This window comes from Mangifera indica, chromosome 3 (genome assembly GCF_011075055.1).
Source record: "Mangifera indica cultivar Alphonso chromosome 3, CATAS_Mindica_2.1, whole genome shotgun sequence".
Lineage (NCBI taxonomy): Eukaryota > Viridiplantae > Streptophyta > Magnoliopsida > Sapindales > Anacardiaceae > Mangifera > Mangifera indica.
In genome coordinates this window covers 13387668-13405335 of record NC_058139.1, presented here as the reverse complement: position 1 = coordinate 13405335, position 17668 = coordinate 13387668, and the positions used below count along the sequence as shown (strand labels likewise).

The 17668-nt window shown below is 32.1% G+C and overlaps 1 protein-coding gene across 1 annotated transcript; it reads left to right on the top strand.

Moving 5' to 3' along the window:
- Positions 1–1497: 1497 nt before the first annotated feature.
- LOC123210345 lies at positions 1498–16181 on the top strand. Its single transcript, XM_044628640.1, has 14 exons — positions 1498–1640; positions 1733–1812; positions 1908–2019; positions 3438–3520; positions 4722–4787; positions 5248–5348; positions 6224–6342; positions 6730–6770; positions 7037–7125; positions 9146–9317; positions 9470–9586; positions 12923–12967; positions 13330–13458; positions 15514–16181. Exons 1-14 carry the CDS (start codon positions 1571–1573, stop codon positions 15646–15648), a joined length of 1359 nt encoding a protein of 452 aa, XP_044484575.1. The 5' UTR covers positions 1498–1570; the 3' UTR covers positions 15649–16181.
- The last annotated feature ends 1487 nt before the right edge of the window (positions 16182–17668 follow it).

Genomic DNA, 17668 nt, shown 5'->3' with positions numbered 1-17668 from the left:
ATGATCATAGATTTGACATTCTTTCTCTACAATGATTTTGCCTATCCAGGGCCTTGTAAGGTGCATAATTACTGGCTTAGACAAGGCCCACAATATTTATTCTCGCTAGCCTTCTGAATCGATTAATTTTCTTAAGTAAAATTAAATACATGAAGAAGGGCATTTCATGCCAAAATAATTCTTTTGTTAATTTATATTTATTTTCAAATTAATACAAACGAAGATTATAAATTGTAGCTTAATCCTTTAAATCACATTTTATATATATTTTCAAATGATGTAAAATCATTTGAATACTAAGTTTAGGTTAGTATGCCCCAATACCTTCATTCTCTTTCATCTATTGAAATGACATGGATTTTTTCGAGTGGATTGAGAGAATGAAATCTAGACTATAGATTGCACAAGCCTATCAATTCAACCTATCCCTTGCCTAAACTTAAGTTGACCACTATATCTATGATCAGGTCTTAGGACACGGATTCCTCTTTTCTTTGAATTCTCTTTCAAAATCGAGCTTGCCTATCATTCTATTGCCACTAAACAATCAGATTCTATCAAGGAAGAGAAAAATTTTGACAGAAAGATATAGGATTTGAAGAAGATTTAGCAAATGGGGGAATTAGTGTCCCAAGGCTTGATCACAAATATAACGGTCACCTTAAGTTTAGGCAAGGGATTAATACAAAAGAGAGGGATAGATTGAATTTATAAGCTCGTGCAATCTATAGTCCAAATTCCATTCCCTCAATCCATTCTAAAAAATCTATGTCATTTCAAGAGATGAAAGAGAATGAAGGTATTGAGCCATACCAACCTGAATTTAATATTCTAGAACTTTTCTTTGTTTTTATAAGACTCCTTTACAGCATTTACATTGTACCAATTTTTGGTTAATCGAGTCAACAAAGTAAAGTCGTACAAATCACCTGTACACTTTTTTCATTTAAAATATATTAAGTTTTTTCATTATCGAAGTGTTATAAAGAAAAATAATAATTAATAAATTTGAAAAAAAAATGAAAACAAAGTTGTTAGACATTAATGAAATGCTGGAAATTGTAGTTAAAGTAAAAAAATGAGTGACACTATCTGAAGGCCATAAAAATGAGTTTTTTAGTTCTTTTGAGCTCAACGCCTTTGTCATGTCTAGGTTAGATTAATGCATTCAAATTGTTGAGATTACTTAAATCTAACTAAATTTATGTCAATTTTAGAATGCATTAAGTTACACTAAATTTAACCTGAAAAGTGTTTAAAATCTAATGCATTCGACATTATATTAAAATTTTTGTCAAAAATGTGTTTATTATAATATTTTATATGTTATCTGAAAAATATAATAAAAAATTTCATGTTTTATTTTCTGATTCTGTTTTGATAAGTAAAACATTTATTTTTCAAAACAAAATAGTATTATATACACGTGTGTGTATATGTGTGTATATATATATATATATATAAATATAAAATAAAACAAAAATTGAAAAGCAAAACCCCAGCAAGGGTTTAAGAGTGGTAAGAAAACATTTTCGAGAAGCAGAGTGTCTCTGTCAAATCTCTAATTCAGATGTTGCTTCGAAATCTCACCAACAAAAACCTTCGTCTCTTGTTCCACAAACCCACTTCCATAATACCAAGTATAATCCCATTCTCTCTCTTTCTCTCCATTTATTTCTATCAGCTTTCATATTCTCCTTCTCTCAAACTCTTCATTTTTTAATTTGTGCAGTAACGCATCAGTCTCAACCCTTTTCTCCTCAATTCCAAGCTCTCTTCTCTACTAACATTGTTGGCGACCATCCCCTTCTTGTGAGTCTCTCATTTTCGTCATTTTCATTTTCTTGCTTACAGCTTTTGCAATTAAAACTTTTTATTATTTTTTTATTGTTGATTGAATTGTGCAGGTTCGTGATTTCATACATTCAGCGTTGTACGATCCCACGCATGGCTACTTCTCTCAAAGGTCGAGGTCGGTTGGCGTGCTTGAGACTAGCATTAAGTTCCATAATCTTCAGGGTATTTTCTTGATTTTGATTCTGTTTCATTTACTGTGTAATTTTTTATCTACATTTCGTGGGATTATTATGTGAGTTGGAAATTTGATAATTTTTTCTGGCCATTTGTGAGCATAACTGGGTTTGGTTTCTTCCCTTTTTTCTTTTTTTTTTAGTATTAATGGAGAAGTATTGGGGAAAAACCATGAGTTTACTACTTGTCAAAAGTTTGCTATGCCGGCTGAAGGGATATCTAGATTATTTAAAAAAAATTTGCATGATAGAGTTTGATAAATGAATCAAATCGGAAAATGTTTTGAGTGTTGAATGATTCTGGATGTTGTGTATAGTTATGTGAAGTTTGATGAGAATGCTACAAGCTTAGTGTAGAAGTGACGTATTTGAACATGAGTCTCTGTGAAAATTGAAATGACCGAGTTCAGGTGGAAAAGTCACTATTTTTTAAGAGTTAGCCTAAATGATTGTAAGTAGAGGGTATCAACTGTTGACAAATTGAGGAAGTTGTTTAAGATACTTCTCATGCAATTCAAATAAAAAAAATTTGGACTTATGGCTTTTGTTGGTTTTATTTTTGGGTTTTAAGAAGGTGATTTTACTCTTGTAGCTCATAGAGTGCCATGGGTGCTATATTCTAGACTGACTATATAAAGATTTAATGTGCAGAAATTTGATCTAAGTTAAAGATTCACACGACAGTGAAATGTTCTTTTTATTTGGTTTTCAAATTTCCTTTTTCGATATGATTTCCAAATGATATATAAATTATATCTAGGAAAAATTACTAAGCTACTTTATCTTTTTTTTTATTCCCATATGGTGCTTTTTTTTTTTTTTTGGGTGGAATCAGGTTTTCTAAATTCCATTATTGTGGTGTTGTTGATCCACTTTTGACTGCCTGGTTATATCTTTTACAGCCAAAATAAAATGATTATTGAAAACTTAAACAATTCAATTGGTGAATGATAATTATTCTAGGTTGATAGTTAATGCTCAGTTCTTTTGCACTATGAGCTGCCATTACTTGGAATAAGAAATTGTATTTCCTTATAGTTGATAAGTTAGAATTTAATTTGTCTATAAAATTCAGCTTAGAGTAGACATGCCGGATTTTAACGCAAACATCCTAGTGTCCACCAAATTAATGTTCAAGGTCTTGTATGGAGGAGAATTTTTTCAAAGAGGATAACCTAATAATTGTTTTAATTAATTGGATCCGTAGCTAATATGCTTGTCACTTTTCTAAATGAACCATTGATTACTTATCAGCCATTTCAGTTTAAACTAGTTCAAATTTGCTCCCGAATTCATGGATGCATGGAGTATTTTCAGTCTTGTACTTGCTGAAGCTTTTTTACATCATTTTCCAATTTACTATTTCGTTTGATGTAGACTCTTTTCATAACTTTGGACATGTTTTAGGCAGGAAAGCTTATATGAAACATTTGGATAAAATATACAAGCAGAGTGACATATCATGGTTCACTCCAGTGGAGCTTTTCAAGGTAATTTTTTTCTGCAGAATAAAGAAATTAAAATCCCTCAAATATGCTCATACAGTTTAATGTACGGTTATAGATTTTAGAGTTGAGATTGCTTAGTTATCAAGAATGTGGTTAGTGCCATCACATACAATTAATGAGCACTTATCAAGTAGTGAGAAACTTTCATAATAATTTCCTTGTTGTGTCAACTTGTCCACCCTTGTTGTTTTTCGTAATAGGTGCTGGAGTTTTTTGTGCTTAATTTAGATGATCTTGATTGGTGAATTTTTTAGCTTTGCAGTGAGTTAGCTAAAAAACTTGAGTCAATTATAACAAGGATACTTTTAACTTAAGTCCTAAGGCTATGGTTGGACCCAAACTGAGTTAGTTCGGGCTCAAAAGCCAACTCAGCTTGAATTTGAGCTAAGTTTGAGCCAGAAAGTTCTACTCATTTTTGAAACCGAGTTGAATACGAGATGGAGAAAGTTTAGTTTGGTCCGGTTTGTTAGGGGGGTGGATAACTCGATTTGATTCAAACTTGACTTGTGAATCATTTTAAGTTATTGTTAAAATGATATCTTTTTACTCATTATTAGGTAAAATGATATTATTTTATCAATGAGTCACGAATTCGAAGCATGAATCTGAGCCACAAATCCAAGTCACAAATTCGAACTATAGATTTGAACCAAAAACTCAAACTGAACTTGAGTTGAAATATTTTCATTTAAGCTAAACTCGAACCAAGGGGTGCTCAGGCTTGACTTGGTTTGTATCCACCCTTACCTAAGGCACATGCAAAGGAAGACCTCTGTGTTTGAAAAAAAATAGCATCAATGCATTAAAGACAATTTTTTTGTCTTTTTTCAGACTTTTGGTACCAAAGGTCTTGATTTCTCATAGAAGAGAGAAAAAAAGAAAACACAAAAAGTAAAAGATCTCCCTTAACATGTTCCCATGTTACCATAAATAAAAATGGAATTGGAAAGACTTTGTAGTTGCACAAAATTATGTAGTGAGAAAGTAGTCGATAGATACATTGTTGGCCTTCTGCTTCTCTTTTTCCATGCAATTCTGTGATCAGGATTGAATGCATTTTTCAATTGTACTTTCAGATATTCAATTAATCTGCATTTCTAAGAACAGTGCTAACAGTCTGTTTCATCTTAGTCATCTAAATTTCTGCTTTCTCATTCTTTATTGTTGTGAACTTTTCTTGTAGCCTTGGTACGCCCATGGGATTGCTGAAGCTATAATGCGCACTGCTAACCTTTCAGTTCCTCTTAAAGTATGTACTCTTTCTTTACCTATCAACAGAAAAGTCATCTAGAATTGCTGCATTCCCTGTTAAATTCTTGCTGCTTTAATATTGTAATCTGACATTTAATAGATGTTTTTAATTTTCTCTTCAATAATGGTATTCTGCTCTAACATGTCTTGGTAATATTTAAATGTAAAATGTCTCCCAATCCCACCTCAGTCTACACAACTTTAGCTGAACTCCACAGTTGTGAATGGCTTGATTGTTAGTAAACACTTTCAATTATGTATTCTGTCTGGATTTTGCTGTTTGTATGGACATATATTTATAATGCCAGAATTTTAATTAACAAATTTAGTTCTCTATATTTTCTCTGGCTGTATAATGCTGTTAAATTGTTCCCCTTTATATGCCCCATGCATTTTAAAATCTATATTTAGTTCGTTGTCTCTGAATATGCTCCTACTGTTCTATAATGTGCACTCAGATATATGAAATTGGTGGTGGATCAGGAACTTGTGCAAAGGGCATAATGGATTACATAAAGTTGAACGCACCTGAAAGAGTTTACAATAATATGACTTATATGTAAGTGCATTGACTTATCTCTTGACTTCCTTGGAAACTGATGTCATTCTATATATGTATCGCATAGCTTGCATTTAGAAAGAGAAATTGTAGGATTTGAATTCTAAGAATAACTCTCCTCGTCCTTTCAAGAAGTTTGCTTTATTTTTTTAAACTGCTAAGAATACCACTCCCTTTAAGATCTCGTGCTGTACAAAAATGCTTGTTGTTGATAGTTTTGCCCACTTTTTCCCTGTCTCACCGTATAATGTTCTGAAGTTCACCTCGTTATCCCTTTCTCTTATTTGAATTCTTCCTCGTTTTGTGTTTCAGGACTCCTGTGAGGGCCTGGAGAAGTATATATTTGACATTTAAATTTAGTGGGCCCTTGACATCTTTATGGAGATTAAGCATGAATGTCAATTTTTTATAGATCTGTTAGGTGTAAAAAATGAATTCGACCTCTGACCCATTGGAACTAAAATCTTAGTTTTTTTTATTACATTGTTTATAAAGATACTCATTTGTCTTATTATGAAATAATTTGAAGTACATTTTTTTGTATGGTTTACTATACCTTCTTATAGAGTTTTGTGAGAGAATTTGTCTTGATCAGTCCTCAACATAAAAAATTAGACCATTGGAGAAATGTTACATATGTGAATGTGAGGCATTTATTGAACTCCAGTGCTAAAATTCTTGAACAGGAATTTACTTGTGGGGTTTTGGAGCTTGGGTGCTTAATGATGATATTTATGTGTATAACTTTGTGATTTCACTGGTTCATCTTTTGCTGTAATCTATGTTTAGTTTTTTGGACTGTTAACATAATCTGTGTTCAAAGGTTTCTGTATCAATTTTACAATCATGTAACTGCATTTTTACACTTATTGTAGTTCAGTGGAAATTAGTCCCTCGTTGGCTGAGATACAGAAAGAAACTGTTGGACAAGTTCATAGTCACTCATCAAAGTTCAGAGTAGAATGTCGTGATGCTGCTGATCGGAGTGGATGGGGTAAGTCACCTTCCTTTTCCATGTTGGTTAGTGATGTTTTTTCCTCAGCCATCTTTGTTATTTTTTATGTTCAATCAGTTGATGACAAAAAGAAGTATTGATGTAGTTATTGGTTCATTTAAGTAGCAAGCATTCAAATTATGATGAGGCAGCCTTAACTCTATGGAGCCAATTAATAGCAAGGCTGGGAGTTTTGGGTTCCACCAGTGCCATTCTACCCTTTTTTGTACTATGGCAAAAACTTGAGAAAGAAAGATGTTTATAGCTTGTTTAGTTTCTCTTTACTAGTGTCAGAGATTTTAATGTTTCTCTTCAAATATGCTGTTGAATTTTGTGTTTTTGTTGGAGTTAAAAAATTGAAGCTTCTTTTTATGGATTTTGTAACAGGGGATGTAATGCAACAACCATGTTGGGTGATAATGCTTGAGGTATAAGCTTTAAGTTTGTTAACAGATTACTGACAGAGAAAGAGCATATTTTATGAAAACATATTCTGCCAATTGACATACTGGAATATTTAGCTCTTTAAGCAACATTTCGCATGTTTTGATTAAATGGAAGTGTTAGCCTGATATCAACAGTCCAAAAAGTAAAACGATGTCATAGGACAAATGAAAACTTGAGTCATGTTAAATGTGGAATTTACTTGATATTGTTGTATTTAATAACCAGTTTTAGATATAAATCCTTTCAGGTGCTTGATAATCTTCCACATGATCTTATCTATTCAGAAAATCAAGCTTCCCCTTGGATGGAAGTATGGGTTGAGAAGCATCATGATAGGTAGGCAATGCTATTCTGGTTTAATCCCTAGATTTCTTTGTTGCCATTTGCATTACTTTGTTTCTTACATCTTGACATTGTTTTTACATGCTCCATAACTTTATTGGAAAATGACATTATGTTGAATGAGAAGGAAGACTAGACTCAGCAAGAAGCTTGTGCAAACCGGGCTTTTTTTTTTTGGGGGGCCCGGGGGGGTGTGGTTGTGGTGTGGTTTTGTGAGAGGCAGGCCCAGGTTGGTTATGGTTTGAGGAGGGGGCCTGGAATGGGCCCAATGGTCAAATTAACCAAAAAAAATTACAGTTTTACCCCTAACAATCAAAATTTTCAAAAATATAATTTTATTCCAATGGTTAGTTTGACCATTGACACCATGGTCAAACTGACCGTTGGTGGGGGAGAGTGCAAAAAAAAGTGCCCCGCAGCTATAAATACCTCTAAAACTCTCATTTTCACGAAACATTCTAACAGCTTTTCTTGTATCACATTTTCAGTCCCAAATTTCAAAATCTCCAATTTCATCAATTTAGCCTCAATTCATAATGTCTTTGAACAGTTTGAGTAGTTCGAGATCTTCAAACAAAAGCGTAATAGGTTGTTATTATTGTTTCAAATCTTTAAGGGTTACAGTTGGCTCCAAAAGACCCCGAAAGATCTAAATACCTTTTTAATGACATTACACATTGCATCACATATTACATCATACATTATAATTGCATCATGCATTACATCAACATAGTACAAGACAATATTGAAGTAGACTAATAAAATATACGGATGCAGTAGACTGTCTGAAATACAGATTCAGATAAGCCTGAAAATTTCACACAACTTTATCTGAAACAATACCATCCATAAGCAGGAGCATTATCTATACAGTGGATAATAAAGCGGATAACAACATCACTGTTCTGATGAACTTCAAGTCTGGTTAGCTAATGGGGGAGATAAGTCTGTCTGTGGAGGATTCTGTAGAGATAAGATATGTCTGGAAGACTATCTTGTGTGGAGTGGAGTGAATATTTGGTAGAGGGATAAAACTTTGAGGACGCTTTTTGTAAATGAGATGTTTCCATGAAAGATCTTGGAAAATTTTATTTTCTTTCCTTTACGATTAGGGTTGGAATAATTATCATCCATGAATGCTTCTGTCTGTCAAGAGTTGTGCACTGTTGGAGGTAGGAAGTAAGTTCCAAGGAGTCTGTTCCTTAGGTCTCAACCAGAGAGGGGAGGATAACCTGATTTGCCCGACACATTGCTCGTTGACATTCTCAGATTTCATCTAAATGGGCTGATCAGTGTGGATGAAGGTCATAGGAAAATATCTTGTATTCCTTGAATCATTCCGATTGGAGGAAATTGTGAAGCATGATAACATCCAATTCAATGGAAAATGAGAATGACATAGAAATCATCAAGATTTTAGTTGATATTTTGAACCTAGGCAGCATGCTTTTGGAAGGAATCAAGCCACCGGGAAACAAATAAACTAATTTTTAAAAGTATCCTACAACTGATTTATTACTAAATAATGGTGAAATTCCACACTATTATTAGAGATCCATTGGATTCTCACACCACCTTTCATGATGTGAGAGTTTAACATCTTACAAAAATCTATACTGATGTCTGTGTGTGCATGTCAACTGAAAAACTTGTTATTAAGCCTGATTATTGATCAACTCAAGATTACCTAGCTTACAATAGAAAGAAATGAAGAAAAGGCCCCTTCAATAGTTACAATTTCCTTTTGCTATTCTGTTCACCAACTTATTTCTTGTTTGATTTTATATCATTGACTCGTTTTTATCAAATCTGCTGAAAGCTTGAAGGATATCCTAATAGTCTTTTTCTTATTAATGTATCGCAATATTTTAATATAAATTTAATATCAAGGCATGATTTAAAAATTCATACCTAATTTGTTGATGTGACTACTAATAAAGTGTTTAAATTATTCTATCATCTCTGCTGCAACTTGAATTTAATCTTAATCGACTCATATTTCCTTCATTCACAGAGAAGCACTCTCTGAGTTGTATAAGCCGCTAAATGACCCTCTAATTTCACGTTGTATTGAGATTATGGAATTGGACAAATATCATACAACTCAAAGCAGCAGCTTGCTAACAAGCCTCTGGTCTAAAGTCTTTCCAAAACCCCGAAGATGTTGGCTTCCAACTGGTTGCTTGGTAAGGAAATGGTTTAACTAATTCAGTTTCTTTAATATTCTCTGTTTAAATACTGAGCAAAAAATTAATAATGAAATACATGTACAATAGGACTCTGTTTTCTCTTCTACTAATATTTGAAAACAGAAACAATAATGCCCTTTTATATGCAGAAACTGCTAGAGGTTCTACATGAGGCTGTACCAAAGATGTCTTTAATTGCTTCAGACTTTAGTTTCCTGCCTGATGTAAAGGTACCTGGTGAAAGAGCTCCATTGGTTTCAACCAAGGTATGTTCCTTTCATGCATGTTAAAATACCTGTGTGTTTGTGTTTGTACTATGGTTTAAATGATTGCTAGGCTATGAGATAAAGTTTATATAATTATCATAATGCAAAGTCATTAAGTTGTTCAACTTGCAAAGCATGATTAATTAATTGAGGAAGTAAAAGGATGATCATTCTTTAGCTGATTACTCTGTGGAACTCTAGTCTAGCTTTGCATCTCTTCTATATTTGCGTTAGTGTCAGCAAACTATACTTTGTTAGCATTTCCCTTACCCTCCTTCAACTAGTCATTTCTATCTTTGTTTGGTATATGGGCTACTATCCATTTATGAAATTTTCAAAATGTACCAAAAGGCTTTTATGTAGCAAATATATTAGGATGAGTAACATTATGTCATTAAATCTTTTATGTATACAATACAAACTTTAAAATGTATATGTCAGGAATCCAACCCTTTATTCAACAAAACACAAAAGAAAACAGAAAACAAAATGAAATAAGAACTATTTAATAGATTTCACTAATAGGAAGGATTATAAAGATAATCCGAACAATTTGAGGAGTTCGGAGCTTTCTATTTTTCAGCTGTTCAAGCCACTAAAAATCTCCCACAATTAGCCAAAGGTGGCTGCTTTTAAAACCTTAAAACCCTAATAATTTTTTCTCCTCCCCAATTTGGAACCTAGGTATCCTTTTTTGTAATGAAAACTACCTTATGGATTGAGGATAAGTATCCCAATCCTAACATTTCCCTCCCCTTGAAAACCACTTTGTCTTTAAGGTAGGCTTTTTTTTTTTTTTTTTGCATATATTTCTTTTCAATTTTTTTTTTTTGTTTTTGTCACATTAAAATTTTTTTTTTCACAAATTACCATACTCTCTGTTCTCATCTTTCAATACATTTCCAATCTTCATAGTTTTCTATAACCTCTTTTTTTAATTATTTTCTCTCACACCTCTGCTATCACATGTTTTTAATTTCCCCGTATTTTTTTCCAACGAGCCAACCATCTCTAGTATTTTTGCCCCCATTGTTTTTTTCCTCTTTTTTTAACTTCTTTCTTCTCTTTTCCAGCAAAGCTATTTGTCCTTTTCTTTCCTCTTCTTTTTTAACTTTAATCCTTCAACTACAATTTTTGCTTGATCTTTGTCTTTCAGTCAGCTTCCTCCATTTCTAGCGCTTCATTTTCTACTCTTATTTTATTTTCTTTTTCCAGTCATATTTTCCACGCCTGTTAACTCATCTTCTCTTGGTAATGATACCAATTTACACCGTGACGGTTTTCAGACGACTCCTCATTTTTTTGGTCGTTGGCGATCTCGTCCAGATTTCAATTTTTCCTCCATCTATGTTGCTCTCTTTTCTTCTACTTTCTTTTTTTTGGGCCACTTTTTTGGCATCCAATCCGATAACCTTTTCAGTCGCCAATCCATCTCTCTCATCGGATCTAATGTTCTAATACCATTTGTTAGGAATCTAACTCTTTATTCAATAAAACACAAAAGAAAATAGAAAAACAAATGAAATAAAAACTATTTAATAGATTTCACTAATAAGAAGGATTACAAAGATAATCCGAACAATTTGAGGAGTTCGAGACCTCCCATTTTTTAGCTGTTTGACGCTTCGGAGACCTCCCACAATCAGCCTCAAGTGACTGCCTTTAAAATTTAAAACCCCTAATATTGTTTTCTCCTCCCTTATTTGAAACCTTGATACCATTTTAAATAGGGGAAAAAAATTAGGGTTTTTAGTTTTGAGGGTAGCCACATTTGGTTGATTGTGGGCGGTCTCCGACACCTCAAATGATTGAAAAATGGGAGGTCTCGGACTCCTTGAATTGTTCGGACTATTTTGTAATCTTTCCTATTAGTGAAAGCTATTAAAATATTCAATGAAATAGTTTACGTTTTAATTTGTTTGTTCTTTTGTTTTATTTTTGCTGAATAATTTGTTAGCATTCCTAATAAATGGTATTAGAATAGTTAGATCTGGGTTTCTGCTATGATTCCAGTGAGAGAAATGAGTAGAGATGGATAAGGAAGTTGAAAGTTTCTAGTTGAAGGTGACTCGTCTCTGGAAGGGACTGCCGAAACTAGATTGGCTCGAGATGATGACAGTGAAAGTCAAATGGGCAACAAGAAAACAAATCAGCACGACGGCAACGATAATGACCGGAAAGTGAAAAGTCGCTAGAAAATGGTTAGATGGAGATTGATATCATCACCAAGAGAAGATGAGTTAACGGGCACTGGAAATATGGTTGGAAAAATAAAATAAAGCAGAAGAAGTAGAAAATAGAGTGCCATAAATGGAGAAAGCTGGTGGAAAGATGAAGATCAAGTGAAAACCGTAGATGAAGTGTTATAGTTAAAAAAGAAGAGGAAAAAAAGGGACGGATGACTTTGTTGGAAAAGGAAAAAGAGGAATTAAAAAAATTTAGTGGGGACATGTTGCTGGAGAAGAGAAAAGAGAAGTTAAAAAAAAGAGAAAAAAAATAGTGGGGATAAAAAAGCTAGAGACGGTTGAGTTGTTGGAAAAAAAATGGGGAAATTAAAAAGCAACTGGTGGTAGAGGGGTGAGATTAAATAATAATAATAATAAAAAAGTTTATAGAAAACTGTGAAAGTTGGAAAAATATTGAAAGATGAAAAAGGAGAGTGTGGTAACTTGTGAAAAAAAAAAGTGTACAAAAACAATTTTAAAAAAATGTTAGAAAAAAAACCAAAAGAATTTAGAAAAATAAAATATATATATATGAATTAAAGAAAACACACTTTAAGGATAAACTAGTTTTCAGAGAAAGGTAAATGTTAGGATTGAAGACAAGTGTCTTAATCCATAAAATAGTTTTTATTATAAAAATGGTATCTAAGTTTCAAATAGGGGGGAAATATATTAATGTTTTTAGTTTTGAGGGTAGTCACCCTTGGCTGATTGTAGGTGGTCTCAATGCTTTAAATGACTAGAAAATGGGACGCCTTAAATTGCAGTCACCTTTAAATTGTCCGCATTATCTTTTAATCCTTCCTATTAGTGAAAGCTATCAAAATATTCTATGAAATAGTTTACATTATAGTTTGTTTGTTGTTTTGTTTTATTTTTGTTGAATAATTTGTTATGATTCCTAACAGTATACTTCCAGGATGCATATCTTGACTGGTCTATGGTAGGACCATATTTCAGCCCGCTGGTAAAAAATTTTAAGGAAACAATTTGAAAATGCCAACTACAAGCATTTAGCATCATAATTTAGCAAAAGCATATCAAACACAGTGCCCTAAGCACAATGCCGTAGCAAATTAGATTTTGACCTTATTCATCTTCTGAAATGCAGAAAGATGGCCGCAGCATGGATTATAGCAATTATCTGGATGCAAAGGTATGCTATTTCTATCCTCATTTACTATTATAATATGTTTGTATTCAGTCCACATAAAGTTAATCGCTAGCTGTGCTTTTTCTCTCCTCTCTTTTGACCGGATATGATACTGCAAAATATGAATGCATGTCTGAATTTACAATTGCAACGTATGGGAAAAAATTAAGAAGAGGCCAGATAAGGTTGCAGAAGTATAATGGTCAGTGTAATCCATGTGGAAACAAGACCTTGCCATTGTATCCCAAACTTGGCAAATTAGTTCACTTTACATTGTTTTATCTTATCAAGAACTTGTGGAAACTGAGGGCCAGATAAGGACCATTAAAATTTATTATTAATGACTCTGGTTGCTTTCATTGCAGGGTGATGCTGATATCTTTTTTCCCACTGATTTTTGGCTTTTGGAACGCATTGACCATTATTGCTCTGGGTGGCTGAAAATGCAGAAAGATAAATCATCTAAACAAGGGAAGAAGAGGCGAACAATTACAGTAAGTTCATTTTGCTTATAGTTAAGGTTTTTTCTTATCAGGAAAATCATATAAGTTTATTTTGCAAATTCTATCCTATATTGGCTTGCTTGTGTTACTTGATGGAGACCCAATAGAAATATTATATTAAATAAATAATACTAACAACAAATAAGAGGTGTTAGCTTCTCCCTTAAAGTCGTAGCTTCTCTATCAGCCAATGGTTGCCCAAATAACCAAATAACAAATATTTTTCTTGCTTCTCCTTAATGCCAATTACTCATATTTATAATTCCACTGTTTTAAAGTTCAAATTTAAATATTATCTGAATCAAATTAAATATTTATTTTAATTAAATCTAATATTCAACCCGATCAAATCAAATATCCTATCATAAATATCCTATAATCAAATCAAATATACTATTCTAATTTAAATATATATCATTAATTATTTTTTTATTATTATTATTTATTTGATCCTAACATGACTTATCCATTTGAAAACCACCTTGCCCTTAAGGTGGGGATCATTTTGAGAGTTTTTTATTCTAACATTTCTGCCTTTCCAACTTGAAAAAACCTCTATTTTTTCATTAGTCAGAAACATCAATTCTATGTTATTTGTCATTATCAAATACACTACTTTGATTTCGCTCTTCTTAACTACGGTTACATATGTTTTAAATCCCAACCTTAGAACTATTTTCTTGCCAAATCCAATATTGTCCACCGCAAAAACTCCTAATCCAGCCTTGATCTTGTTGTCTTCATTGTCAATCACAAGTTTTTTCAGGATTTCTTCCTCAAATAGCGGCGATAGTGATTGAACAGTTTTTTTTATGACTTTCTCACCTTCCTCCTCAAACAGCGGCGATGGTGTTGGAGCTTCAATCTCATTGTCTTCCTCAATTTCCTTGTTAGAATCTTCCATTTCAATCAAATGGTTTCTCTTTCTTCTTGTTTCTTGTCAAATACAATTACGATGCCATCTTCATCCAATTTGTCCTCTTCCACCATAAGATCTAGCTATGACTTATATTCATAATTGTGATTGGGTTTTTCTATTATTTCACAACGAAGACAAATTCCATTTGCCCACATTGTTTGGATCTCCAATTGCATCTATTGTCGAATAAACCTCCATTTTCCATTTTGATCTTAAATCATATCAATTATCTCCATTCTTAGAATCTTAGAATCTTAGAATCGTACTTTTCTGATATCACTTTAATAGAGACTCAATAGAAATATTATATTAAATAAATAATATTGACAACAAATAAGAGGTGCCAGCTTCACCCTTAAAGCCATAGCCTCCCTATTAGTCATTGACTACCCAAATAATCAAACAATAAATATTTTCCTCCCTTTTCCTCAATGTCAATCACTCATATTTATAATTTCAATATTTTAAAGTTCAAATCTTAATATTATTTGAAGTAAATAAAATATTTATCCTAATTAAATCTAATATAATATCCTAATTTAAATATATATCATTAATGAATTAATTTTATTATTATTATTATTTATTTGATCCTAACATCACTAAATATGCATAATGATAAACACATTTCTAATAGATGCACAAAAAGATCAAATGATGATTAAAACTCATTACATTATGAATCCAACAATTAGTATTGGGAAACTGTGATTGATAAAAAAGATTTTTTGTGCCAAAGTTCTACAACTAGCCCTTTGTAGATTACCAATTTTCAATAGGGATGTGATACACCTCAGTTTTAACCATTATGGTTAATATAGCCGTGTTACACTGCCATATTGACTAAATTATATCAGTTAGATGAGGTAAAGGATGCATGCATAGAATTTCATAAAATTTTTGTATATCAGTCTTTCCATCCAATTGTATTGCAGACAACCGGTTGTATTACCTTTTATGTTGTTATGTATTTATATTATATGCTCTTCCAAGTGACACAACCATGACATGCAAATTGCTACCGATTTAGGGGTCTTTTTTGCGTGCTTTTAGGTATGCATAGTTTAGCATTTCTGGTCAGAATCATTTATGATTTGCTTAAATTCTTTTTTTTTTTTTTTTTTTAGCTTGATACATGTTCCTTCATGGAAGAGTTTGGCTTGCCCACAAAGACGAGAACGAAGGATGGTTATAACCCCCTTCTGGATGACTTCAAGAATACTAAATTTTATCTAAGTGTTCCAACACATAATATGAAATAGACAGCACCGCATTCTAAGTTCCTGGAATGCTGAGGATATTCTCTTTCCGAGGTAGGCATTAAAATGGGCACGTGACTAGACTATGAGATAGCCTGCATATTATCATCATCATTCAAACAGAAATGAGATTACATATCAAAAGTTTTGGATGCATCAAGCAGTGATATGCATTTGAGTAATTATGGATTCTATTAAAGTCTAAACAAGCAATACAAAACTGGGAAATTTGACATCGAATTGCTGTGAGGCACCTGCTGAGAAGAGACCCTAATACAGAGACAATTCAAGATATTGTGTACTCTAATAAGGAGTTACTTTCCCAGATCAACTCTTAAGTTGGTGATTGGAATTGTTTCTTCTCTTTGTTTTACCATTTTTGGCCAGAGTCATAGGAAACTGAAATAGTTGAAAATTTTGGCTTTGGTTTCTGTTTCAATTTTACTACTTCTAACCCCATTTCATGACTCCTTTGTTTCTCTCACTTCACAAGTTTTGTCGTCCCTTGAATAATGATGATTACAATTTGTTGAGAATTCATTACTTTAGAAAAAATAAACTTATGACCATGAATATTCCAAAAATACCAACCCCGGGATTTACAATTTGTTTAGAATTGTAGAAATTAACACTGGCATGGCCTCTCCACTCCATGGCCTTCCCAATAAGGTTGGACCTGCTCCAAACTCAAGATAAATTTTTATTACAAACCAACCTAGAGGCGGCAGTGTGCCAGCTCCGGCGTGGCACACTGGGCCAATAGCCTGTGTGGGGCTGTATGCCTGTACAGTTCCGGGCCCTTAGGCCAAACTAGCCCAATAAATATATGACTCACGGCTCGACCATTAAATGTGGGTTGACCCATTTATATATTAATTTAAAAAATTTTAAATAAATATTTAAATTTATTAATATATATATATTTTTTAAATTAATATAACAGATGATAGTAAATTGTAAGTTGATCCTCCAAATTATATTTTATTTATATTTTTAAATTATGTTAAATCATTTTGTATTACTAATAGTCCAATCTAATTAAATAAAACTCTTTATTTTATTGGTGGCACTGCAATGGGTTTGTTTCCTTTAACTATGGTTTTTTTTTTACTTATTGAACATTTGAATTAAAATAATTATTTTTAATATACTTTACTATCAAGAATAGCCAAATAACTAGCGTGAGTGGTCATCTAACAATGTTTTTTGCATTTTTTTTATACTTGTTATTACCACTATTTCGATAATGTCTATTAACAACTTAGTTTTTATTTTGCTTTTACAATTTTGATAATTATTATTTTTTTAAAATATTTTGATAATAAAAATATTTAATATGTTCTAAATAAAAAAGTGTTCAAAAGATTGGGATGAATTCACTTTTATTGAATCAATTAATTAAAAATGGGTGCAATGTAAATAAACACTATAACAAAGACCGTGTAAAGTTTAAATAGAGACTATGTAACATAGATTTTACATGGTCTCTGTAACAGTGTTTATATTGTATCAATTCTCGATCAATTAAGTTTATAAAAGTTAAGTCATCTCAATCGCTTGCACACACTTTTCCATTTAAAGCAGATTAAGTTTTTTTCATTATGATAATATATTAAAAAATAATAATGAACGAAATTGTAAAAAAAAAATTATGTTGTTAATAAACATTAAGATAATGGTGACAGTAACAAGTATAACAAAAATTACAAGTAACACTATTTGAAGGCTAAGCGTGTGAGTTAGTCGGTTCTTCTTACTAGTAGAGCCTATAAAATATAGTTGTATTATCTCAAATGTAAGGTAAGTTACGAAGACGTAGTTACAAAAAATAAATGCATTACAACGACTTGCAATGTTAATTAGATACAATTATTAGTAATTTAAAATGATTGTTCATCATTTGAAAAAAACAAATAAAATGTTATTTAGAAGATCGATTTACAATTTTAAATCTTTGGTTGTATTAATTTGAAAGGAAATTTATATTAGTAAATTTAAATATTTATTTTAAAAATAAATTTTA

What these genes read in the sequence shown, in the direction of transcription:
- LOC123210345 (XM_044628640.1), top strand. Translation starts at nt 1,571, where the DNA reads ATGTTGCTTCGAAATCTCACCAACAAAAACCTTCGTCTCTTGTTCCAC. An exon ending in TGCTGATCGGAGTGGATGGG is followed by an intron (nt 6,343 to 6,729) that starts GTAAGTCACCTT and finishes ATTTTGTAACAG; the next exon opens with GGGATGTAATGCAACAACCA. An exon ending in GTTGGGTGATAATGCTTGAG is followed by an intron (nt 6,771 to 7,036) that starts GTATAAGCTTTA and finishes AAATCCTTTCAG; the next exon opens with GTGCTTGATAATCTTCCACA.